Source organism: Pongo pygmaeus, chromosome 3 (genome assembly GCF_028885625.2).
Source record: "Pongo pygmaeus isolate AG05252 chromosome 3, NHGRI_mPonPyg2-v2.0_pri, whole genome shotgun sequence".
NCBI lineage: Eukaryota > Metazoa > Chordata > Mammalia > Primates > Hominidae > Pongo > Pongo pygmaeus.
In genome coordinates this window covers 134,349,790-134,377,221 of record NC_072376.2, presented here as the reverse complement: position 1 = coordinate 134,377,221, position 27,432 = coordinate 134,349,790, and the positions used below count along the sequence as shown (strand labels likewise).

The following is a 27,432-nucleotide window of genomic DNA, read 5'->3' as shown; positions in this document are numbered from 1 at the left end:
ATGTCAGTGGCTGTTCTGGTGGTGACACCATCTGTATTAAGTGAGCTACCTACAGATAAGGTAAGTTGACAGCTTGCTTGAGGAGCTGTGTATGAGACACAGTTCTTAAAACACCAAGATGGGCTTTGTGGGCTTGCTGTGATTCCACACAGGGTCAGAGAGGGATGCAGGGCTGCTAGCATCTCTGCAACAGCACAGTCTTAGAACAAGGAAATAACTTGCTAGAACCACAAGGCTCTCCTGTGACTTCTGGACCAGAAAAGGGCTTCATGAATATCAGGAAGGCATGTTTGTGGCATCCCAGGAATGCACCAGGCTTGCCAAAGCAGATGAATAGTCCAATTTACCAGACATGATCCCGTGAAAATAAGAATCTAAATATGAATGAGTGACCTCCTGGAGACAGAAAATATTAATATTTAGTCTATTGCCTCCATATATTTGGGCATTGTTTGTTCCTTTTGCCTTTTTGTTCTACCCATCCACCCACCCATTGTCCTTTTCTAGCAGCCTAAAAAGAAGGAATGGGCCCCCCAAAAAAACAGTTTCCTAGCTAGAAAAATACCCAATAAATGTTAATCTCAGTTCTTCCTACGAATCCCACCTCCTTCTGCTTGCTTATATCACTTTGATACATATGATATCAAATTCTGTAGCTCTTTTCCATATTCTGCTCTGTAATTGTTATCTGTTTTATTAAATTTAGTCTCTTCCTAATCAGAAAATAAAAATTCCTTGAGGATTCCTTGAAGATGAGGATGTGCATTATGCATTAGTTAGCTGGGGCAGCTATAATAAAATGCCATAGACTGGGTGGCTTCAATGACAGATGTTTATTTCTCACAGTTCTGGAGGCTGGGAGTCTGAGATCAGGGTGCCAGCATGGTTGAGTTCTGGTGAGGACTCGCCTCCTGGCTTGCAGATGGCTGCCTTCTCAATGTGTCCTCACATGGCAGAGAGGGAAAGAGCTCTGGACTCTTCCTCTTCTTATAAGGACACTAATCTCATGATGGGGGCCCCACCCTCATGACCTTATCTAAATGTAATTACTTTCCCAAAGGTCCCACCTGCAAATACCATCATATTAGAGTTTAGGGTTTTAACATAATATTTTTGGGGGAACATATATTCAGTTTATAACAGGATTTATATTTTATTAATTGGTATTCTACCTAATGCATAAAGGGTGAACTGTGGAAAATGCAGAGTTAATGTTAAGTGTTTTTTTTTATTTCTTTAGTACCTAACACAGTACAGTTGCAATCAGACATTAGAAACCTTTTGTTGATTTATTAGATAACTCTGTATGTTCATGATAAAGTTTGTGTTTTTGATTTTGAATCTATTTGGTGAAATGAAGTGGGGAGTTCCACAACGATTTGGTGAATCTTGATTAAGTCAATCCACCCTTCACACCCACTCAGTTGGCTATAATATAAAAAGACATAACAAGTGTTGGTGAGGATATGGAGAAATTGGGACCCCTGCATATTGCTGGTGGGAAGGTAAAATTGTACAACCACTTTGGAAAACAGTTTGGCAGTTCCTCATAATGTTAAACATAGAGTTACATGAGTTAACAGAGAGTTAAATACATGACCCAGCAACTCCACTCCTACATATCTACCCAAGAGAAATGAAAACATGCTCACATAAACACTTGTACACAAATGTTCAAAGAAACATTATTCACAATAGCCAAAAAGTAGAAATGATGTAAATGTCCATCAGAGAATAAATACACAAAATGTACTATAGCCATTAAATGGAATGTTATTTAGCAATAAAGAGGAATTTTTTATTGATACATGTTACATGCCACAATAGGGATGAACCTCAGAAACATTATGCTAAGTGAAAGAAGCCAGTCAAGAAAGACCACAGAGTGTATGTTCTCATTGATATAAAATACTCAAAAAAGAAGAATTTAAAGACAGAAAGTAGATTACGGGTATCATGGGAGTGAGGAAGGAAGGAGGTGGTAAGGAGAAAGGGGAATGGAGAGTGACTGATAGTGGGTCCAAGGTTTCTTTGGGGGATGTTGTAATGTTCTAAAATTGGGTTATGATTATGGTTGCACAAGTCTGTAATATATCAAAAACCATTGAACTGTATACTTTAAAGAAGTATACTTAAATTATATATTAATATATGATATATAATTATGTAATTAAAGGAGTGTATGTAAATTATATTTCAATAAATGTGTTTTTAAAAAGAGAAAGTGTCCATCCATGTGTCCGAGCTAAGATAAACTCTTTGTTAAATGATTGATTTTTGAACAGAGAATCAGAGTTTCCAGTTTCCAACTTGTGTTCTGCCACTACCTTGGACAAGTGATTTGATTTTTCTTAACATAGTTTTATTAACTTGCTTTCCAGATCTAAATCTTTAATGATATAACAATAAAACCAACCCCCCCATCACTCTTATATTTTAAAAAACCTTCTGTAACATAAGAACAAAATATATTTGAATGAAGAATACTGACATTATTAAATTGGAAAATAATGTCAAATAACTCTTAAGGTTTAGACTATGCTCATCTTTGGGAACAATTCAGGAAATTCTACCCATGTCTTTTCACATAGTTGGAATTGAATTTGTGCACTTTGCAGAAAGCACTTCGTTCTTAATTGAAGATTGCAGTTGGGATCAAATTAGATAATGTATGTAAAAGTGCCCTGTTAATTGGTCTGCAAATATATGTTATTATTATTATTTATTTATTTTTAGAAACAGGATCTCATTTTGTTGCCTGGCTTGGAGTGCAGTGGTGTGATCATAGCTCAATGCAGCCTCAAACCCCTGGGCTTAAGTGATCCTCTCACTTTAGCCTCCTGAGTAGCTGAGACAATAGGCACCCTACACACTCGGCTAAGTTTTTTGTTTTTTTTTTTCTCAGTAGACACGAGATCTCATTATGTTGCCTAGGTTGGTCTCTAACTCCTAACCTCAAGCAATCCTCTTCCCTTGGCCTCCCAAAGTGCTGGGATTACAGGCATTAGCTGGGAAAATAAGATACAATGCAGCCTAGGATATGTTTTAGGATTCTTTAAAAATCAATCCCTCTAAAAGCTTCCTGAAAAGTGATGTACCCTCTCAAATATTTTAAAATTGACATCTTAAATATTTCATCATAAATTTAAACAGTAGCAAAGGATATTGTTTATGGCACATTGTAAATATTTATATTTTAAAATGAAGCTTTTCTACCACTCTCCAGTGGAAATACAGATACCATTGTAATTTGGAATGCATCAATAGCGTCCATTTAAAACATTAATAAACAAGCTCCTCTCCAACAGTCAGAAACTTCACATCGTCCTTTTTCTCTTTCAACTTCCATTTCTATTCTACATCTCCAATAGATATTTATCCTAATGTAATATATTTATATTGAATGTCTTCAATTGGTAATTCAATTGGTAATCATTCTTCATATAAAATATATGTCCTGTGACCCCATGTGTAAAACAATTTCTTTTGGATTTATGTGTTATTCTAAATACTGGTGATATACATTTGATTAAAACAGCATACATTATAAATTTTGATAAACCATTCTTATGTGACTATTAGTTGGCACAATCCCCCTGGATGACACACAGAGGGGGCAGTAAGAAGGTTTATTGGAAGTCTTATATCAAAGAAACACCAGCAAAGCACACAGAATCTCTCAAACCATCATCCCGCAGAGAGGGGTGTGTAAGTTCAGGACCTTACTTGTGGAAACCTGGGGCACTAAGAGGAGACAGGGAGCACTTATCTGACTATGTGACAGTGGGGCTTCCTAGAGGTGGGATGACTGTCTTAGAAAAAGGAAATAGTTGGAGCTCAGTGAGGCTGACATTGGCTAGAAGCTGGTGGAGTAGGGAGAGAGCCACTGAAGCTGTGCAGTGGGAAAAAGCTTGTTTCTTGTCACCTAAAAAGTACAATTTATTGGAAACCTATCTCTTAATGAGGGGATAGGAGAGGATGTATTATGGTGCCTTGATCAAAGGATTGCTGGATTTCTTCTTGATTTGGCAATGTGTGATAGGAGTTAGGATAAGTTAGGAGTCAGTAAGATATTGTTAAGGTGGGGAAAAAATCTGGAAAGCAGACTATGAAAATAGACCCGGTCGGGCACGGTGGCTTATGCCTTTAATCCCAGCAGTTTGGGAGGCTGAGGTGGGCGGATCATGAGGTCAAGATATCGAGACCATCCTGGTCAACATGGTGAAACCCCATCTCTACTAAAAATACAAAAATTAACTGGGTGTGGTGGCACACACCTGTAGTCCCAGCTACTTGGGAGGCTGAGGCAGGAGAATCGCTTGAACCAGGGAGGCGAAGGTTGCAGTGAGCCAAGATCACGCCACTGCACCCCAGCCTGGTGACAGAGTGAGACTCTGTCTCAAAAAAAAAAAAAAGAAAAAAGAAAAAAAAAAAGAAAGAAAGAAGAAAGAAAGAAAACAGACCCTTGACCTATTGCTAAGTGAAAGAAACCAATCTAAAAAGACTGCATACTGTATGACTCCAATTATATGACACCCTGGAAAAGCCAAAACTATTGAAACAGTGAAAAGATCACTGGTTGTCAGATGTTAGGAGAGAGGCAGGAATGAATAGGTGGAACACAGAGGATTTTTAGAGCAGTGAAACTATTCTGTGTGATCCTGTAATGGTGGATACCTGTTATTACACACTTGTCCAAACCCATAGAGCATATAACACCAAGAGAGAACCCTGATGTGAACTATGAACTCTGGGTAATGACATACCCATGCAGGTTCATTGATGGTGACAAATGTACAGCTCTGGTGGGGGACAGTGATAGTGACCTGTTGATAGTCAGGATGGCTGTGTGTGCAGAGAAGGGGAGGTATATGAGAAAACTCTGTACTTTCTGCTCAGTTTTGTTGTGAACCTAAAACTGCTCTAAGAAATAAAGGTGAGAGAGAAGAAAAAGGAGAGGAAAGGGTACCCTTGATGACAGGCATCTTCTTAGACAAACAATTTTAGGAAAAAGTATGTAGACATTGAGTATTTGGACATAGTCATAAAATTAACCATGTTCATGTGCCTTTATTTATTCATTTATTTTTGTTTGTGGAGAAGGGGGTCTCACTGTTTTGCTCAGGCTGCTCTTGAATTCCTGGGCTCAAGAGGTCCTCCCACCTCAGCCTCCCAAAGTGCTGGGATTACAGGCATGAGCCATTGTGTCTGACCTTCATGTGCCCTTTAGAAAGTCTTCCTATACCCTTAGGAGTATCTGAAACTTAGTTTGAAGACTTTTGGTCTAAGGTTGTGGAGAGTGAATGAACACGGAAAATGTAATAGAAAAGATGGATTATTCACTGAATGAATGATTCTTGGAGAACTGGGTAGTCAAATGGAGAAAAAAGGATGGCTCTCTACACCTTATCGAAAATTAAATTCTGGATGTATCAAAAATGTAAACATAAAAAACAACCAGGGACCCTGGTGCATGCCTATAGTCCTGGCTATTCAGGAGGCCAAGACAGGAAAATCGCTTGAACTCAGGAGTTAGAGGCCAGCCTGGGCAATGTAATGAGACCCTGTCTCTAAAAATATATGTCTATATTTCCCTATATATAGATGTATATATAAAAGTTTAGGCTGGGCGTGGTGGCTCATGCCTATAATCCTAGCACTTTGGGAGGCCAAGGTGGGCGGATCATCTGAGGTCAGGAGTTTGAGACTAGCCTCTACTAAAAATATAAAAATTAGCCAGGCGTGTGGCAGGCACCTGTAATCCCAGCTACTCGGGAGGTTGAGGCAGGTGAATCACCTTAACCCAGGAGGCAGAGGTTGCAGTAAGCCAAGATCGTGCCATTGCATTCCAGCCTGGGTGACAAGAGTGAAACTCCATCTCAAAAAAAAAAAAAAAAAAAGTTTAAAAAACCCATAAACATACCGAATACCAGCAGAAACAATAGCTGGAGAATGGTACGTGTGATTAGTGAGGTGGGCAATGAAGCATACAGCTGGTTTCTGTCATCACAAGAGTGCTTACAGATTGGTGCTGACATCGGTATGTTAATACGCTGACTTGTGACATGTTAACAATAAGAATGATAGTTAACCATTATTGAGCGCTTATGTTCCTGACAATGTTCTAAGCATTTTACATGTATTAAACCATTTAATCTTCACAACAACCCAATGATGAGAGTAATATTATGACCTCCATTTTACAGATGAGGCAATTGACTTGCCAGGAGTTGAAGTCACATGGTAGTTAGGAGTAAAGCCAAGATTTATTAATTTAGGCAGCTGGCTCCGGACCTCAGGGACTAAGTCACCACACTTTACTATGAAACAATGTTTTCCACAATATGCCTTTAAAAAATACTATACATACCAGATTAATAACTTAAATTTTGACAAAGTTGAATCTGCAATGATAAGTTTAAACAATTTCTATATTTCCTTTAGAAAAAGACTATCTTTATTTAACAGTTCAGTGAAAAGACATAGTACTATTTTATCCCTTATATATTTCACTAGGAGAGTGTAATTTTGACATCTCTACAAGGCTTATTTCACAATTTAATTTCACAGTATTAAAAACACAACTCATAGAGTAGAAACGCATTGCCATTATGTATCAATTATTTTACAATTATGATTATCAATAGTTTATCACAGGATGGTAGACAAAATAGTCATTCTTCACATTAGTATTCTGCTTGTGTTGAAGCTGGGAGCAAATATCACATTATTTCTTTGGCAGATTAAATCTGTAAATCTCATTAGAAATGCATAAATACCAAATAGCATACCAAATGTAATAGCTTCATAAGACTGTTGTGAAATAATTATTGTGATGTTAAGGAAGATATAAAATAATGGATTGTCAGCTGCTTGATAACAAAAAATGCTCTATTAATGCTCTTTAGTATTTAAAAAGGAATTTGTAAGATAAGACCAATTTTTGTTCAAAATTAAATAAAGACGAAGAGAAGCCTTTTTCTCAGGGTGGTAGAGATGGGGAAAGTTTCATTCTTAAGCCTGTACAAATGAATTTTTATTTATTTGAATAAATAATCTGAAAGAGACTAAAAACTGCATGCCATCACACAGTGTATGAAGCCCTGTCCTCAGAAGCATAGGTGGGAGGTCTTATCAACATAGCTTTCTTTCTTTCACATCCTTTTCTACTTGGAAATGGTTTGGGCTGGATCAGAGAAGTTGAAGAAGTACGTGTAATACTCAGGGGAAAAATATCTTCTTCTCAGCTAGTAGGAGAATTCCTTGGGGGCAGAGGCAATTTTATTTAAAAGGCAATTTGATAAACCTCAGGTAGAAATTAGCTCAGGTTGGCACCTAGGTTTCTTGCATAACAAAGAAAGGAAAGGAGGGAGAAGTGACAACTTTGCTGGGGAAGAAAGGCTATGAAAAGGAGACAACGCCAGGTGCTCTCTACATTGTTCAGTCGTGCTTTGTGGAGTGATTTTTCTCCATGAGGGAAACAACATATTGTGCTGAGTCCTGTTCGTGGTTTGCACACCGTGAAAATGTGGCTGATATGTAGGTGACACATGAATAACCCCACTTACTTAATGTATTAATAAAAGGAATAAAGTTGTGCCTGGAATGAGCAGTGAGCCGTGAAGGAACCTCTTCTGCAAATGTGTCAGAGGCCCTTCCTGGAGCCAATGACTCCCCTGAAAGAAAGCAGTCTGGGTTCCCCACCTACTCTGTCATCCTGGCAGCTGGCAGCAACTCATTCTGATAATCTCTCTCTTCCACCATCCCTTGTTTTGGCAGTAAAAAATGATAAGCTATTTGAATTTTGGAACTAGAAGGGATTTGGAGATAATTATGTTTAATCCCCAAATTTGAGGAACAGAACCACAGTGAAGTTAAAGACATGTGCGATGTTGTATGGCTTATGCTGGCAGGGGATGGTGAGAATCCAGGCTCTGAAGTTTTCAACCAGTACTCTTTCCACAACACTAGAAAATCTGAAGAAATTTGGAGAAGGAGGAAAAGTCTTACCTGTAAATATAACCAAGGCATCAGCAAAACGATGAAACTGATATATAGCTGTTTTCCTCTTAAAAAATACTTTTTCATCTGACAAGATACACAGGATAGATGAAAACATTAAATGTGAAAAATATGTAAGTAGCAGGTGCTGAGCTTCGTATAATGAGTTGTGTGTTCATTTCTTCTTAAAGGTGAGAAACGGTTCAACCACAGCTGGGGTGGGTGGAGAAACATAATTCTTGGTGATGCATAGTGAAAATCATAGCCCCCCAGCTCAGCCATACAGCGCTTGAAGAGGCCATGATTATGAGGGGCCACACACAAGAGCCAGATGTGTACAAGTGACAAGGAATACGCATTTTCTTCAGATGTCACAAGTCCTCTTTTTCATTATTGAGTAATGACTATAATAGCATCACTTAGTTCAACCAACAGTATCTGTGATGGAGCAAAAGAAAACTTCAAGACGGTGTTAGTGTTCAAATAACACAAGTTTCGCAAACACCCAGAACATTTTCTTTTTACAATGATTCACAGGTTATTAAAAAACAACAACAACAACTGTAAGACAATTTCCTGTTGGTGAATTTATAACCATAGCTTTTGAATTCCTGAAAAAAAATGCTTTCAAGTTGGCCATCTTTATGATGCTGATCATCTTTGTGTTTACGTGCTCAGAGCCATTAAGCTACAACAAAGCACAGAAGTATAAAGTGATAAAAAGAGTCCTTGCCTCTCTCTCCAAGCCAGCAGCTTCTAATCGGGAATAATAATTTCAGAGGGGAGAGTTAGAAGATTTCTTGGATAGATTCACAGTGGCTTCCAGATGGCTGATATAGAAGCCAGAGGGAGGCTTAGGTAGGCAGTCATTTGACAGCTGGTTTATGACGGGGATAGCAAAATTAATTTCCAGATATATTTCCAACTAGAGGCCTTAGAATCTCTCACCAAGGGTTTCTGTTGTAAATTACAATCGGTATTCATGACAATGGGCCTTCTAATATGACATGTTACGGAGGCAATCATACCAAGCCTATATACCTCAGCGACTGTGGAACTGGCCTCTCTAAATATAGAAAACTAAGTAGAAATATTATTCATACGTGCAAAACAGCATTGTGGCTTTCTATGTTAACGTACCTAAACTCTACAGGAAATAGTCCAGGAGAGATATGTGTATGCTTTCCTATAACTTACGACTAAAATAGATTACTTTAATGTTTTAGATCATATGGTGAAACCGTAATTTTAATCAAAATAAAATATATCTACAGGAGTGGCATATGCAAATAATGGAATATGTATTAATCAGGGTTCTCCAGAGAAACAGAACCAACAGGTGAATGTTAATGTCCTCCAGAAACACCCTCACAGGCACACCTGGAATAATGTTTGACTAAATGTCTGGGCACCCCAAGGCCCAGTCCAATTGACACATAAAATTAACCATCACAGAACATTATTCAGCCTTAAAAAAGGAAGGAGATTCAGACATATGCTACAACATGAATGAACCTTGAGGGCATTATGCTAAGTGAAATAAGCCAGTCACAGAAAAGAAAGTTACTGAATCCACTTATATGAGGTACCTAGAGTAGTAAAATTCATAAAGACAGAAATCAGAATGGCTGTTGCCACGGGCTGGAGGAAGGAGGAAATGGGCAGTGGTTTAATGGGCATAGACTTTCAGTTTTGCAAGATGGAAAAATTCTGGACATGGATGGTGGTAATGTTGCATGAGAATGAGAATATATGTAATACCACTGGACTATACACTTAAAAGTAAGTAGGATGGTAAATTTTATGTTAAGTGTATTTTACCATGTTCAGAAAGAAAAAGAAAAGAAAAAATGTTGTCTACAAGAAACATTTACCTAGATGCAAATCAAACGAATTATAATGTTTCCAAATATTTTAGGAGACCACATGGATGATGTAAACACCCCCTCTATCAAGGTCATCACACAAGCAGATTCACAATTTCCACAGAAAAAGCTGTGAAATTGTTTTACCAGACGGTAGGGATGGAGTCAATATTAGTTCCTCAGTTTACTGCATAGGTATATCATCATTTGTACATAAAATAGCTTCTCTTTCAGTCCGCTAATATACTGAATCTTTTTGAAATAGGGAAAGTTTCAACAATGTACTTCTATATATAAAAATTAATAAAATTGAAAACAAACATTGATCATTGGTTTTACCTCTAATGTAGTAGATTATCATTATAAAATGCTTTAACATAAATATGTCATTTGATTCTTAAAACAATCCTGCAACGTTTTATCTTTACTGTTGATGAACTTTAGTGTCAGAAAGGTTAAACAATTTTCCTGAAGACACACAGCTAATTCACAGTGGAGCCACCTAGAATGCCATCCCTGAAGGGATGCAGAGGCAGAAGAGAAATGCCTGAGCCAGGCATCCTCTAAAGGGGTGATCAAACAGATGGTGTCTTACTCTGTTTGGGCTGCTGTACCAACAATACCATAGACTAGGTGGCTTAAACAACTTACTTCTCACAGTCCTGGAGGCTGGGAAGTACAAGGTCAAGGTGCCCTCAGATTATGTGTCTGGTGAGGGCCCACTTCCTGGTTCATAGATGGCTGTCATCTTACTGTGTCCTCACATATTAGAAGGGGTGAGGGAGCTGTCTGTGGTCTCTTTCAAGGGCACTCATCCCATTCATGAGAGTGCTGCCCTCATGACCTAATCGTCTATCAAAGGTCCACCTCCTATGCATCCAGGATTAGGATTTAACATATGAATTAGGGCAGGGGGACACAAATATTATCTTAGTTTGTTTTGTGCTGCTGGAACAACATATCTGAGACTGGGTAATTTCTAAAGAAGACAAATGTATTTCTCACCGTTCTGGAGGCTGGAAAGTCCAAGATCAAGGCGCTGCAGTTTGGTTGTCTGGTGAGGGCTGCATCCTCCTGAAAGGAGGAATCCTGTGCCCCAGCAGGGCAGAAGGTGGAAGGGCAAGCTTGCCAAATGAATGCTGCAAGAAGCCTCTTTTGTAAGAGTTTTAATTCCACTCATGGGGGAGGAGCCCTCATGACCTAATCACTTCTTAAACCCTCACCTCTTAATGCTCTCACATTGACAACACCTGAATTTTTGAGGGGGGACATATTCAGACTATAGTAAACGATTAGTTCATAGCAGATGGTAATGAAGGGATGACAGCAACAGCGGGAAACTGTTACCATCCATAATCTCAAAGAAGCAAAGGGAGAAGGTGGGTACTGGATCCTGATGAGATCAGCAGCTACTGGACACTGAGGACTCTAGAGGAGGGAGTTGGCTATGATTAACTTCCAGCCTAACGGGGAGGGGCCAGGGAATAAATACCACAACCCCTCTTTGCTTCCATCCTTCAATGGTGCCTCCCTTGGAGAAAGCCTAGCAAAAAGTGTAGGGCAAGGGGTGGCTAATCAATATGAGCTAATGGGACACACAGCAGGGTGGAGGGTAGACCTGAAAGGCACATGGAGAAGATCTAACACAGACAGGAGAAGGTTAGCTTTATTCAAAACCTTTCAAGTGAGTGATTCATTGGCAGAACTTCCAGGTACTGTGGTAATTAAGACACATTATTTTCATTAAACTTTAAAAAATTATTAATATTATTTTTGATTGAAAAATTATAATTGTCTTATTTTTTGAAGAATTCATTTCTTTGAGTTCTCTTAGATAAAACATTGCAGTCTATTATTTTGTGAATTAATAATTTTTTAAAAGTTCAATGTGGGTTTTAATTAATTCTAATCTAGAGGCAAAATTACCATTTTGAAAACAATTCTAACTATAGGAAAACTGCTACATAGTTTAAAAAGAAAAGAAAGGAATTCTCAATTGGCGGAAAGGACATAACTACCAGACACTCAACCTGAATTGCAGTTTTCACTTTTGTACTTCCTCTGTGTCTGACTTTGGGTAAGTCACTTATTCTCATTAGGTTTCAAGGTCTTCATCTGCAGTATAAAGAAGTTGAACTAGAATAGTGATTCCCACATCTAGTTAATCATCAGAATCATTTGGGAACTAACTACCTTCCTTCCTTCGTGGTTTTTTTTTTTTTTTTTTTTTTACACAGAGCCTCACTCTGTCACCCAAGCTGGAGTGCAGTTGCGCCACCTCAGCTCACTGCAGCCTCTGCCTCCCAGGCTCAAGCGATTCTCGTGCCTCAGCCTCCTGAGTATCTGGGATTACAGGCACGTGCCACCACACCCGGCTACTGTTTTGTATTTTTAATAGAGATGGAGTTTCACCATGTTGGCCAGGCTGGGCTCAAACTCCTGACCTCAAGTGATCCACCTGCCTCAGCCTCCCAACGTGCTGCGATTATAGGCATGAGCTAACACTCTTGGTTGAAAGAGGTTTAATCATTGGCCTGGTCCAAGGAGGAGACACAGGAGGAAACCTCAAATCCATCCCCTCAAGGAGTTTGGGGCTAGGGTTTCATTCCTTCCTTTTTTTTCTGGTAGCAACTTACTTTATTGAAAAGAATGATACAAATATTGAAGGGAAAAACAGGTAGATGGTTTGGTACAGTCTATGGGAAGAATGAAGATAATCCAAAGATGTGTGTAGTATATTGGTGACCATGGAAAGTCAACCCCGTGGCCATGAGTTCCCAGCCTCAAGCCTAGGATGGGCTTGTCAAAGAGATGCTCCACATGCCAGATTCTATGGCCACTTCATGCAAGCTGCTTACACCTGCTCATTCACATAATGAGTCTCAAGAAAGTCACACAACCCAGGGTTGTTTCATAGTTTGGGTAATTTCAGTGGGCTATTTAGATAATTTCAGTAAAGACACAATACTTTAAAAAATGTAAACATACTCCTTTGTACTGGGCTTATGCTCCTAGTTTCATGGTCTGGTTTCCTGATGATCTGAGGATTAGGTCACCTTATTGGTTCTGCTGTTTTACCAGTTTCTCAGCATGGTTCCTTTCCACATCATCCTACTGCTTCCATAGCAAGGTATGGAAAGTAGAGCCGTGGGAAATGAAAAGCTCCAGATTGATCCAGTCTCCAGGTCCTGGTGGTGGCTCCAGTGTTCTTATGAGGAGGAAAAAAAGGAGGTGGAGACTGTGTTGTGGATGGTGGTATGAAGGCCTCAGCATGGAAATCTGTATGTGGCAGGGATGGAGGGCTGGCCTGGAGTGGCTGACCACATTTATTATTAAGCTATATTTGCATGGCAAAACAGTTAGAAATATTGTTATCTCCATTAAAAATGATAGTAATAATAATAACACAAACTATCATTTGTTAGGTGCCTACTAAATGTCAGGTGCTTTACATGTATTATTCCGTTTAACAGTTACAACACCCTTATTCAAGTAGATGTCATTATCATGCTATTACCCCATTTGACAGATAAGAAAACTGAGGCTTTTGAATGTATCTTACGGTGCCTCTAGCAGTTCAAAATAATCAAACTCAAACCAGCTTAAACAATAATGAAATGCATTTTTGTACAAAATAGAATGCCCAGAAGTAGGCAAGCCTTCGAGATTGATGGATTTACTGGCCCAATAGTGCCATCAGGGAATCAGGTTCTCTCTGATGTGTCATTTATCAATTCAGCTATGGCTGGTTCTCCCCATGGACATAAGGTGGCTGCCACCAGAAACTGGGCTGCCATTCTTATTTACTTATATTGAATATGCATGAGAGAGAACCTTCTCCCCAGTGCGTGGATCAAGTGTACTTCCTGTGCTGGGTAGTGCCTGTTGTATTTCAGCTTCATTCTTGCCCTTCTCTCCTCTCGACCATCTTGCTGAGAGCCTAGACTCCCCAGCCACCCAGCTTCCCATTAGATAATGTCATAATGGGAGGCACTGCCAGGAGGTTGGAAGATGAGAGGAAGGGAGAAGACTTGTTTCCTGGCTTCTGGTCGTGTCTTGGGAGGTGGCTGGTGAGCCCAGTCCTTGGATCCAGTTGGGAGATTCGACTTTTCCACTGGCAGCAGCAGCCATAGACACTGTGGGGGCTTTCCTGACACAGTGATCATGGGCTCTGTCTGTGTAATCCCATTTTCCCCTTTGCTTCTCTAGTCCAGGAGAGCTACAATCTTGTGGTAAACTTACTGTCTCCTTTTTACTCCTTCTACCGTTCAACAGCCTTGTAACTAATTTTACTAGTTTAAACAGTACTAAATTCCCCTACTTTAGATACTTACAGTGGTTTTGTTTTCTTTGTTAGACACCGTAAGACTTCAATTAGATTAGATCAATTTACATCAGATGTGCCCTCCTGGACAAAAAAAAAAAATCTTCATATTCCCTGAATGCATTTTAGACCATTCTGGACTCACTTCCCTGGAACAGTTTCCTCTAAGTCACATGGGATGCATGGAGAAGAGGTAGATACCTAAATAAAGTCTTGTTGCCACTTACAGCACTACAGTATATGGTGTAGTACAAGGTCGAGTATCTAGGGCTGGGACTGGAACCCAAGTGTGTTTGCTGCCAGTCTGTGCCACAGTGTCTACCTGCGCATGTCTGGAAGGCAGATTGGGTCACAAGGTCTGGGAGTGCAAGCCCTGGGAGTTGAGGTGGTTAGATCTCACAAGCTGGTGTTTCACTAAGGATGTAGGAGTTACAGACAAAATCTACTTTTATTAATTCCTTTCCCTGCTCTGGACTGCCCAATTTTTGTCGTGTGTGTGTGCAAGCTCAACGCTCTTCATCATCAGCTTGTGCAGGAGCTTGCAGACCTGTCATCAGCAGCAACAGTTTCTCCACTGCCATTAAAGTTATGCTGAACAAAAGATACATTGCTCGATAATGCTCAGATTCTTTATTTTGCTACATGACATAGTATTGATCAAGTCCAGGGTTGGCCACAGTCACATCGACTTTTTCAATGTTCCTGCTAATTTACTGCAGAATCCAAATTGAAGATATAGCATTTGGCTGCAATTACAATCTGTCACTTAATATTTTTCTTTTCCAATATTGAACAGACTTAGTGTATCTTCTGCTGTGTTTAAAGACATTCTAAATCAAGGACAGAATCCAGAGTATTTTTCACAGAACTATTCTTAGTGGTGAATTCTGGATTTCAAGGGCTGCCCACATAGGACTATCTCCCACATACCCCTCCAATAAATTTCTTCATTAGATTTCTTTTCTTTGTCTTCCCTCCCTCCCTTTCTCCCTCTCTCCCTTCCTCCCACCCTTCCTTACATCCTTCTCACTGGAATTCCTAAATGGTTACATGAAATTTAAATAGCTTATCACATAAATTTTACTTATTTCCTGAAGAGCATCTCATTTTATATGCACTGTATAACTGCTGAAGTCATTCATTTGAGGGTGGGATCTGGGAAGAGGTGAAGGTGTAAAGAGCAAATCCTGTCATGGGGTGTTACGGTAACAGCTGAAGAACTTTATACAATTCCCTCAGGCAGAACAATTCACTTTTCTGTTCTCCTATAGCAGTGAACATTCTCTTAGCCTTTCTAATTCTGATCTAGAGGGTTGTAGGGGTGATAAAGAGTATAAACAAGGAGCAATTTCAAAGAGGCCCAGTTTGCATCTCCTCCACAGAAATGAACATGGTGGTGTTTTTGTGTACGGGGCAGAAGCAAGGGAGATGAGGTGCCACAGAGGCGTGAATAGTATGGCTGGGATATTTCTGGGCCATTGGAGTCACCAAGATTATTGGGGCTGATTCAAGTCCTAACTAGCCAGGACGGTGTTCTAGGGCCTGGAAGCTTCCAAGGGGTATGGACCTCATCTCCAGCACATGCATGGGTGCTTTAAGGTGATCCCATCTAAGCAAAAATCATCTATGGGTCACTCAATTCTTATGGCCTGCAGCAGCTGGGAAGGTGTGCTGCTACGTAAGAACCTGTCTTACTAGCCAGGTTAACAACACATCTCAAGTCCAGAGCACGTTGCAAAACATTTCTTTGTTTTTTGGAGGGGTTCATGTCAGGACAAGTTGAGTCAGCCTTAGACAGGTGCCTGGAAATCTGTTTTTCTCTTGTCTCCCAATCTTATCCTGCCCTTCTCCTGGGGAAGCTGCTTCCATCCTCCAGGTGCCCACAACAGGTAAGTCCAGGTAGGATTGTGACAGTAGATTTTTACAGCCCTTTCTGGGTGTCTTCTTAGGTGTTTAGACACTTTAGAGAAGCACATTTATAAGACACATAAGCCTTTCTGTTCCTGGTATTAATCATTTCTCATAAATATCTATGATGCTTGTTATGATCAAATACCTGCTTCCTATAAGAGGTGAGAGTGGGGAGGAACAAGGTGGGAAAGGGAAGGGGAACCCTCATCTTGCCCATGCCATAGAGATCCATAGGCTAAGACTTTGGGCAGCTCCGGGGCAACACCTAGTTGTTTTGAGACCCACAGGGAGGAGACTGAGAAGATGAAAGATGCATGAAGTCTAACTCTGAGTGGGGGACGAGGTACGCTGTTAGTGGGAGTGTATGTGTGGTCCACACTGTGGGCAGTCGTATGAGATTGTAGTGACACAGCTCCCTCCACCTACCCATTTGTGCATCTTTTAGTTGCTGGAAGCAGCTATGCTCTTATCTATAGTGAGTATCCTTTCTGCTTTTTAAAATGCTTGGGTTTTCTTTCTATGAATTTCCATTAATGTGCATCTTTAGGAAGAGAAAGATTCTGCTTTATTCATATGGAGTCATTTATACAATATAAACTGAAGTTCAGAGCCTTTTATGAGGTACATAAATATGACCAGAGGCTGAAAAACATTGGGAGCATCCACTAAACGTAATATGTTATTTTTCGTGGCAGCAATATTATTTTAAATATAAATTCTATGGAGAATGAATATAAGAATTTATTAGTTAACACCTATAAATCCATTTAAGCTGCTCAGATAAATGGATAATCTAAATAGTTATGGTTAGAAAGGCTGACATGGGTTTGAGCTTGGCAACATAAAACCTTCATCCGTTGGCCTTTTCCCACAGCATTCTGCAGGCAAACACTGGCTCATTTGAAGTTCTGACCTTCAAGATTTCAAAAGTAGGAGCTGAGATGCAGAAGGCATATGTCTCTCGAAATGTGTTTCTTTTTAGTCTGACGCTCAAAGGAAAAAATATGGTGATTAATTTGATGGTCATGCACACAAAAGTATACTTTTCCCTGTGAGGCAGTACAATCATGAGGGTTGGGAGTGCAGGCTCTGGAGCCAGACTTCCTGGGTTCACATCCCTCTCCCGCCACTTGCCAGTTGTGTGGTCTTCAGCAGGTCACTTAACCTCTCCATGCTTCAATTTTCATCCTTCGATAGCTTGGATAACTGGATGGCAATGTGCCAAATCACATGCCTTTCCTACCAAACACCTTGGTAATTAAGAGTGCTTAACATGCGCAAAGTACTTAAGCAATGCTTTCTTAATTGGTCAGCATTCTCCTTTGAAAACTGACGCTAACCACTCTGCCTGGCAGCAAGATTTCCTGGAAAGCCAGTGGAAGGTTACGGAATGGAAAGAAAGCAGGAGGGTCCAGTCTGGGCCAGGAGTTGAGGATGCTGTCGAGGCAGGCAGCAGTAGCCATGCTGCCTCTTGGGACTGTTCTGTCCCTCAGATTGCCTGTGCAACGGGGATGCATCTGACTTCCGAACACTCCTCCTGTTCTGTCAACTCCCAAGATTCAGAGTCCTGGAGACAAGGATATTTAGCTAAGTTTCTGGCATAGCTCTTCCTGCCCTCCTCCCCACACTGTATCAGGAGTGGGTAAAAGATATATCTGATCCCCTTGGTTTCCATAACAGGAGGTGGCAAGGGAAAGTAGGCACTGGGATCTGTCTTCTTGCCAAGATTACATAAAATGGAGAATTCCATCCGTAGGAACATGTGGTGCTTAGAGTGGAGGTGTGTGGATTCTGGGCAGTCAAAAAAAAATCACAAATCTTTGCTAAACTTGTATAAGACTTCAAATTTCTCTCAATAGCCCCACGAGCAGTGTTGTGCTGGTTAATATAACAACTGCCTCCCTGGTCCTGATTTGTAGCATTTGTCCATTTTCTCAAGGCAAACCCACTCATCATGGCTAATTTCAAGCTACCAACATGACAGCACTGAACACAGCTGGGAAGAGATTCGCAGTAACATACCACTATGCAGCATCTTCACCACACAGCTACAACAGATGTAAATAACCTCAAGTGCATAGACAGCAGTGAAATGTAGTACTGAGGTTGGTGCAAAAGCAGTCACGGTTTTTGCTTTTAATGGCAAAAACCGTGATTGCCTTTGCACCAACCTAATAAAATAATTAGAAAGTGGTAAGTTTGGAGTATTACCTTTGTTGTTAACATAAATGTAGGTTTATATAATTTAACTTTTAATAATAGCTGGAATTTAAAAATAGGTTTACAAAATTTAACAATCAGCTCCTGTGAGTCATTACGAGCCAGCTCCAGCATACCACTGCCTATGAAGTGGATCAATATAATGTTATTGAGAGAAAGACAAAGAGAAAATGAAAGAAAGATTCTTCTCATTTATGCGCTAAGATGCTTGATGGAGAGGCCTAGGGCCTGGAAATTTTGTACAGTAGCTTGTAGCGTTGGGGGCCCTTCGTAATAGAATAATAACAGTATCTGACATTTATATAGCAAAACACATTTTTATTTAACATTTGCTCATTTTTGAGCCTCACAACAAATCCAAGGGAAAGATAAGCAAGGCATGTTACAGATGAGGGGACTGAGAGTCACTGAGCAAAAGTGACCCCTGACAGGTAGAGCTGACACAAGAATCGGATCTATGAGACTTGCAGTTCACAGACTGTTTTCATACCACCCTGTCTCTTTGAACCCCTGTCATCCCTGAAGCAGCCACTTATTACAATCTGGGATGTTGTCAGGCCTCATCCCCAGAATTCAGTCCAGGAGGCAATTCCGCATCTTCATAAATAAAGAATAAAATAAAGTTAGGCTTACAAATGGGCAATGATAACTGGCTGTATTAACAGCTGTCATAGCCGACTCTAAGATGAGCCCCCGTGATCCTTACTCCTTGGCGTTCGTGTCCTTGGACTCCTACCCTGAATAGGGCTGACCTGTGTGACCAGTAGGATATTGCAGAAGTGATGGCACGTGACTTCTAAAGCTGTCGGTAAAGAGCACTGCAGCCTCTGCTTTGTTTTCTTTCATCACTTGTTCTGGGGGAATCCCGCAGCTGTGTTGGAAGCAGCCATGGAAGGGAACTGAGGCCTCCCACCAACAACCAGCCCTACCTGGCAAGCAGTGAGTGAGCCACCCTGGAAGTGGATCCTCCACCTCCACACAAGCACTCAGCTGAAGGCAGACCTGGCTGACAACTGAACGGAGTCTCATGAGTAACCCCACACCAGAATCACCCAGCCAGTGCTCCCACATTTCGGACCCACAGAAACTGTGAGAGATGATCAATGTTTATGTTGTTTGAAGCCACTAAATTTGGGGGTAATTTGTTCTGCAGTAATAGATACACTGAACAGCTTTCAAAGCTGCGCGATATGGGCTTCGGGTCACATCAACCAGATACAGAAAGGCTTTAGGGACTCAAGAAACACTTTGAGTAAACTTGTTTTCCTCTTTTCACCAAATAAACTGAATTTGAGGCCAATATTTGAAAGCTTTGTGCTATATAACTTCTGAAATACATTGTATTCTTAATGCGTTTCCAAATGACCTGTTGTCCATAGAAAAGTACACTGAGCACTGAATGCATCTGCTACTCTGAAGAGCAAGACAGCTCGAACTGGAATTCACTCAGACATCTCATAGCACGAAATCATCTCATAGCCTTTCAGAGCCCATCTTCACTGTCACCTTTCATTCTTTTGGGTCTCTGGGCCATGACATCCCCTGTCCTTTCGGAAAGCAGAAACGGAGGGATATAACGAAATAAATTAATTGGGAAGGCAGGGGGCTAGGGACCCTACTGGATGTTGGGGATGGAACTTTTAAATCATTTGCAAAACACTAGTCCCGACTTCCCCTGAGAGACTGAGCTGTTACCTCTTCTGGCGTCCCTGCCCGCGGAAGTTCGCTCCTAGGGAAGTCGCTCGCGTCCTCAAGAGCACCTGAGAGGATCTCGGCGAAGCGGAAGGCTCTGGTGCCAGCTGGGAGAGTCTGCGCCGGATTTCCTCAGTTCCTTGGCGCGTTTGCTCGGCGCCGGGGGAGGCAAAGCACGGACCTCGGAGTCGGCGCCCATAGCGGGACGCCCTCGGGAAGGGAGGGAGTGCGGGGAAGTGGGTGTGCGGGCGGCGCGCTCGCCCTCCAGCTGCAGCCCGCGCCGAGCGCTCAGGGCCAGCGAGCGCCGGCGCCTCCAGCATGGAGTGGGAACTCAACTTGCTGCTCTACCTGGCGCTCTTCTTCTTCCTGCTCTTCTTACTTTTCCTCCTGCTCTTCGTGGTCATCAAGCAGCTGAAGAACTCCGTGGCCAACACGGCCGGGGCGCTGCAGCCCGGGCGCCTCTCGGTGCACCGCGAGCCTTGGGGCTTCTCCCGAGAGCAAGCGGTGTGACCCGAGTGCGGGCACTGGCGGGAGGGCACAGAGCTGCGCGGGCGCTGGGCTGGGTCTCCGCCTCGATTCTCCGTCCTCGCGGCCTCCCAGCTTCCAGGTGCGGGGCTCGGCGGCTCTGACGGGTCCGTTCCGGCGTGAGACGCAGGGACCCTCGTCTCCGCTCCTGTGGGAGGCCCGGGGCTCGCAGCGCGTTCGGGTGCCAGGGACGGTGGGTGTATGGGGTCTGGGCTGGCGCTGTGCTCTTCGGGAGGGACCCTAAGCTGTTCAGGGCTGGGAGAGATGGCGAGAACAGAATCCGCCCTTTGGAGCCGGAATGACTTTGGACAACTGCAAGCTCTTTTCTGTCCAACTGCATTTTAGTTATACCCAAGGAGTGGAAAAGTAAATTATTCGGATAATGCAGTTTAGCCACTTTCGAACAAAATCGAAGGTTAACCTGAATATCCACATTTTTGAGAAAGACTGTGTGGGCTTTGGGACGGGTGGCAGGAGGACACAGGGCGCACTTAAAGCATTTTAAATATTGCTTTAAATATTTTTGCGCTTTGAGAGATGGTAAATGGGGTTCGTCTGGTGGTGCTGGGGTGGGGCGTGGGGGAGAGAAGATTCAGTCTCCCATTTGGAGGGAGGAATCCCTTCCTCCCGGTGATCCTTACTCATATTCTAGCCACCAACCACGGTTAGTGCCTGCGGATTGCCGTGCAGGGTAGGTTTCGAATCTGGGACAGCGGATGGTGAACGTTACAGTGAGAGTCATTTGGAAGATGCCTTAGGGTTGGCCGGTACGTGACCATTTGGGTGATGGCATTGAGGGCCGGCTAAAAGAGGTACTGTTTGCATAGTGTAGGGAAACAGGAAAAAGGACGGAGAGGCGGGTCTGTGGTTTCAGGTTAAATTACTAGAGCTTTTGCAAAAGATGGGCGGGCAGGAGCAAACTCGAGTACCAGTATGCCCTAAGTACCCTCTCGCTAATGTTAGTTTGGGAAACATCTTCATCCTTCAGTAGCTTTTCCCTAGATTTATGTCGTCTCTCTTTCTAGAGCCGAGCTGCTGCCCTTGACTGGTGCACAGAGGACCACAGCTGCAATGACAGTTTGGGCCTGCAAAAAGACGGCTGGAACAACGGGAAATGGAAGCTTTCTGCAAATGGTAAGTTGGGATGACGCATGGTTTCACATTGGCCTTAGTTATGACCAAACTTCTAAAGATCCAGGGCCTAAAAACATGTTGGTTCAGGATGGGGGAAATGGGTACAAGGAAGGAAAGGGCACTCTCCCACTCAAATCTGGTGAGCTTCTACCAGATCCACAAAGCCAAACTGACTCCTAACTCATTGCAAGAATCAGAGTCTTAGTAGAGGATTGTGGAAATTTGAATGAGATGTCAGGAGTGTTTGCACTTTTAATAATCATTCGGCTCTTTGGAAAAACAGTGTGGGGGTTCATGGGGTGAAATATGTGATGCAGATATACTCAATCTTCAGTAAGGGAAGATTTGGGTTTAGTCACGTCAGTGTGGTATAAGCTAAGTCATAGCTATAGTATTGAAAATACTAATTTTAGACACAAAGACCATATAGAGAGGCTAAAAACAATGAAATACTAAAGTTTGCCTAAGTTGATAACATAAAAGTGAAGTGTAAGACAATTATTTTAATGCTTCAAAGGAAAAATAGTCTCAGGTGAATAATTTTGGCCCAAGACATCAGATAATTTCACACTTTATATTTCACTCTCTCCAAATAGGCCTGTTCTTAATGAAGTAAGTGGTTTACTTTAATTATTATGGTACGAGCAAATTCTCACCTCTTTATCGGAGTTATGGTAAGACTTGATTTGAATTCCCAGTTTGAATTCCCTGAATCAACTGCAGTGATTCTGTATTGTGCTTTGAACAATAGTTCTCTAATTGGTTGATATCTCTGCAGTGGCATTTAGTTAAAGGGTTGTATGGTTAATATGGACATTGAAGATGAGTGTGGGAGTAATTAATTAGCAATTATAGTTCTTTGTAAGGATTGAAAACAATCATTTCACACTTTAGAATAACCAGAATGGAAATTATTTTAACCACATGCTTGGCTTCTTGAGTTTGCAATCCTTTAATCTTCCTAGCAGCACCACTGGTATCCATGAGTTTAACCTGCCCATCAATTTTCCTAGACAAGAGACTATTGAAAAGTCAGGGTGAGCAGTTTATTACCATCTCAGTATTAATCCAATCTCTCAGCTGATTCTACTGACTCAGGTTCCTAAGAAAGCAGGGGTCCCTTTCTATTTGTATCCAGGGCCATTTTATTAACTCCTTGTAATCAAATTCGTTAATGACCAAGTTCCCATTTATCCAGGCCACAATGAATATTTATTCCTATTACTCAACCTCTGCTTGGAACTTGACTCTAAGCTCTGGGAATTAAGGTAACTCACATTTGCTCTTAGATCTTGCTGCTGTTGATCTCCTGCCCTGCGCTTGCTTTGTTAGAGACTCTGCTTTTGAAACTTTGACACCTGTAGATGAGCTGTCTTTTGCTATTTATTTATTCATTCAATCATCCTTTTTCCAAGACCTGACATAGACTGATCTTCCAAATTAGAACTACCTTCAAACTCACAATTTTGGCCACCTTTATGCATTTTTGGCTTAGATCAAATACTCTGACACCCACAATGGTCTAGGTTCCAGGCTTCTACATGTTGGCTACTCCATCCCCTGACCATCCCCTGTTCTGACAATCACTATGTGCCAAATCTATTTTTAAAGACTGTGTAACTATGAGCTAGACATTAAAGCACTTGAAAAGTCAAGGACATTTAAAATAACTGCTTATTATATAAATGTAACTTGATTATAGAAGATTCCTACGTTTTATTTTCAATAAAAAGGTTTTTAGTGATTCTTCAGCAATGTTAGAAGGTGACTTGAATTTCTTACGTTATAAGGAAATGAGCCATAATTCTATTATGTAATATTTGTATTTTATTTGTATGTTATTATTTCATCATTGTTTCTAAATTTCAGGTGTTCAAATGGCTTCAGATCTTATCAGGACAATCTTGGTTGTTGCACTAATTTCCAAACTTGTAAGTGCAATGGATCTGCAGTTCTACTTGGCAAGATAACCATTTTAAGTTGAATGAGAATGACATCACACTCACACCTGCAAAATCTAAAATGTCTAATAAAGTAGATTCCTATGTCTGAACTTCAATTTTAGGGCACAGCTGTAGATGCAGAACTGATGCCATCTGGTGCGATTCTACAGAATAAGAGAGAAAATTTACCCGGAGTGTGCCATGCACTGGCTTTTCTGGGAATGGCAAGGTGCCAGGATTTGTTTTTGGTTCGCTTGCAGGGGTGGAAACTTGGAACTAGGTGAGTAAAAAATATGAAATACTCTATTTTTAGTTTGACATTCTATATTTCCAATTTTGTCTATAGTTTCAAAATCAGTGCAATAGAGTTAAATTTTAAATGACGAAAATTTTAAAGTTTGTAAATGGTTAAACCATTTAGAATAGCGGGAAATGTTTGTTTTTTTCTAAGTCACACTTACTAATCTAGAGACTGTTAGAATACTAAAGATACTAATGTAATGCATAAGGTATCTACACAGTGCTGTACTTTGTTTTTAATTTTTACAGCTACTCTGAGATATTTGTGCATATTTAAGCTAAATCCACAATTAAAACTCTAGGATCATTAGAATGTCACTGTCAGATGTCTGTGTCACATACAAGAGAAGGTTAAGAATTGAGTTGTAAATCTTTGATGTAGTTTTTTTTTGTGTTTGAATCAGTGAAATAAATTTCTCAGTCCTCCACTTTTTGTCTACACAAAATAAATAATTTTATGGGTTAATAATGATCTGATTAAGTATCTGAGTCATGAGCATCTTCCCATACAGGAAGCTGGATTATCAGAAAGGCGTTTAGACCCAGTAATCAGAACCTAATAGGCAGAAAGAGCTTTCTGATGGATTACGGTTAAAAAACCTTGTTATTTTCCTTAATAGTAGCCTCTTTATATAATGAGCCCAAACATTTCTGCCATTCTTGGTCTGTATAGACAGATCCTGAAGACAGGGGTGGATTTGAGCTAAAACCTTTATCTGCGACTTTTGTTTTATTAGTATGACTCTGAAGTTACTTGAATTTATTGAATAGGTACAGATTCTTCAAGCAAGATGTCTTTTCCTTTCAGATGAAAAATCATACTTTCCTATTGGGAATCAAGACGAATTTTTATCTTGATAATGGAATAGGAAATTCTGGACTGAAGAGCGGCTTAAATAAATTAGAGGGTTTGTTCTTTTCTCACAGAACAAGGAGGTTAGAGGCAGGCAGCTGCTGGTGCTGGTTCAGCAGCTCACGGGTGTCAGGCTTAATTAAGGTGGCTGCTGAGGTTCCCTTGGCTTTTTCCTCCAGGTTCCAAGATGGTCCCCGCAGCTCCCCACAAGAAGAAGGAGGAAGCCCACAGAGAAAACGGGGCATGCCAGTTCAAATCCACTTCCTTTTAAAGAACTTCCTCAGCAGCCCAATAACTTTTGCCTTCATCTCATTGGCTAGAACTGTGTCATTGGCTACTGATATCTGCAAGATTGTCTGAGAAATGTAGTTTTTGTAGCTGGATAGATAACTGCCTTTGACAAAAATCCAGTTTCTCTTGATGAGGAAGAAGATGGTGGTGGATCTTGGGAGGACAACTAACATTTTATGCCCTGGCTACAAAATACAGTTGCAGAGGAGCATAAAGTTCAAAAAGATCAAAACTCTAGTTCATTCGCAACTGTCAAAGCTCCAAGCAGCACTGCTCCCCTCTGACAGAGTGAGCAGAGTGAAGGCGTGTTAGGTGTTCTCACAAAACTCTTGACAGGACTGACCTCTCTCAGCCAACATCCTTGTCCCACATCAGGATTTTCTAGAGGGCCCTGGGTACCTGTGCACTTCCTTGGTGGCCATAACCTCTTTGTGGAGGGTTGGTGTAGGATAAAAAATGTTCTATTACGCTGCTCCCTCATCTGCATCATTTCTCTCCTCTCTAATTTTCCTGTCAGTTATATTTTGGTGGAGTCTGGGTTTGTGTATTTGATTCCTATAAAAAGACCATCGCTTTCATGCATGGAGGAGGGGAATCTACGCAAAGAAAGTCTACCTTACTCCTTTCTGTGACTCCACCACCAGTCTAGGAATATCCTGAGAGAAGAATTGCCTCTCAAAGCTGCTTCTATAAGCAGCCTACATCCTAGCTAAGCAAAGAAGAAACACTTCCCACATCTAGGGCTGTCTAAAAGAACTTTCTGTGATGACAGAAATGTTCTATATCTGCAGTGTCCAATATGGTAACCATGTAGGCACATGTGGCTAGTGAACACTTGAAATGTGGCTAGTGTGACTGAGGAAGGAAAATTTAAATTTTGTTTAATTGTAATTAATTTAAATTCAAATAGCCAAATGGGGCTACCAGCTATTGTGTTAGATAGCACGGTATACTTTATTCTCTTTCTTGTGTTGTAGAACCAGCTGGGAGAGGTGTTGGTCAGTCATGGGCTTGATGTCCCCTGGTCTTCACTATTCTAGCTTGCCATTGAACTTGTCTCCCAGAGGAAAAGAAAGAATGGTATTTGGCATTAAATTCAAGGTGTTAACTTGACATCTATATATTGCACATATTCCTGTATAGTGAATGGATGGTCTCCTGGGAATAGTTCCTGTGATTGATTTTAGTGATAACTGATCATGAAGAAATGGCAGTACTGCTCCACTTCACCTTCCTAGTGACTATTATGTGTTCCTAGTCAGAGTGACTCAGCAGAGATTATTTTGTTCTCTTGTGCAATTTATTCTGTGTCATTTTATTTTTGTAATATTGTGGCAGCTAAATGATTATTCTGTGTATGTTTTTCAAAATATTAGGTGGCTTATATTTTTTAAAAGTCTATGAAATAAAAATAAACTATATGTAACACAGTTTTTAATGTGGCTTTTTATTGGTGAGTTATTATTATCAAACTTTGTTAACGGTCAATTAGAATGAGATTCATAGATAGAAATATTTATTTTTATGTTAAATTTACTTTTAATGGGCAAATTTATATGCCAATTAATGTTATGTTCTTGAAATATTAAATGATTCTTCCATTATATTCAGAGTTTGGATAAAGTATGAGGGTTTTATAGTATTACTGGATTAATTCTTTTCTCATGTATCTGGTTGTTTCATCACACTAAGCATCCCTTGGACCTTACCTCTCTACAAGCGCCCTGTTTTGGGTTGTCTTTTGTTATTGAGTTATAGGAATTCTTGATATCTTCTGGACACTAGTCCTTTATCAAATATATGTGCTTTGCAAATATGTTCTCCCACTTTGTGGCTAGCCTATTCATTTTCTTAACAGTGTCTTCAAAAGATGTATTTTAAATTTTAAAGTTTAATTTATCTACTTTTTTCTTTTATGTTGATTGCTTTCTCTGTCCTAAGAGACTTTTGCCTATACCGTCACCAAAAATATTCTCCTGTGTTTTCTTCTAAGCTAGAAACTTTGTAGTTTTAACTTTTACTAGATCTATTTTCCATACTAAATTAATTTTTGGCCAGGTGCTGTGGCTCACGCCTGTAATCCCAGCATTTTGGGAGGCTGAAGCAGGTGGATCACCTGAGGTCAGGAGTTTAAGACCAGCCTGGCCAACATGGTGAAACCCTGTCTCTACTAAAAATACAAAAATTAGCCAGGTATGGTGGTGGGTGCCTGTAATCCCAGCTACTTGGGAGGCTGAGGTGGGAGAATCACTTGAACCCAAGAAGTTGAGGCTACAGTGAGCCAAGATCATGCCACTGCACTCCAGTCTGGGCAACAAAGTGAGACTCTGTCCCAAAAAAAAATAATAATAATAATAATTTTTGTGTATGGTA

At 40.8% G+C, this 27,432-nt stretch overlaps 1 protein-coding gene across 5 annotated transcripts; it reads left to right on the top strand.

Annotated features, from left to right (window-relative positions):
- Positions 1-26,485, top strand: LOC134739462 (uncharacterized). Of its 5 annotated transcripts, none has more exons than XM_063664067.1 (5): positions 1-60; positions 21,564-21,672; positions 23,542-23,603; positions 23,738-23,895; positions 24,948-26,485. In XM_063664067.1, exons 1-5 carry the CDS (start codon positions 1-3, stop codon positions 25,126-25,128), a joined length of 570 nt encoding a protein of 189 aa, XP_063520137.1. In that variant the 3' UTR covers positions 25,129-26,485. The 5 variants fall into 5 exon arrangements, with proteins under 5 accessions (XP_063520137.1, XP_063520138.1, XP_063520141.1 ...); XM_063664071.1 differs by lacking the exon at positions 1-60 and adding an exon at positions 21,128-21,305; XM_063664068.1 differs by lacking the exons at positions 1-60; positions 23,542-23,603 and adding an exon at positions 19,193-19,410.
- Positions 26,486-27,432: the final 947 nt, after the last annotated feature.

Bases quoted from the DNA above. Each gene is read 5' to 3' on its own strand.
- LOC134739462 (XM_063664067.1), top strand. From the start codon at position 1: ATGTCAGTGGCTGTTCTGGTGGTGACACCATCTGTATTAAGTGAGCTA. The intron at 61-21,563 runs GTAAGTTGACAG...CTCTCTTTCTAG, and splicing joins GTGAGCTACCTACAGATAAG to AGCCGAGCTGCTGCCCTTGA. The intron at 21,673-23,541 runs GTAAGTTGGGAT...TCTAAATTTCAG, and splicing joins ATGGAAGCTTTCTGCAAATG to GTGTTCAAATGGCTTCAGAT.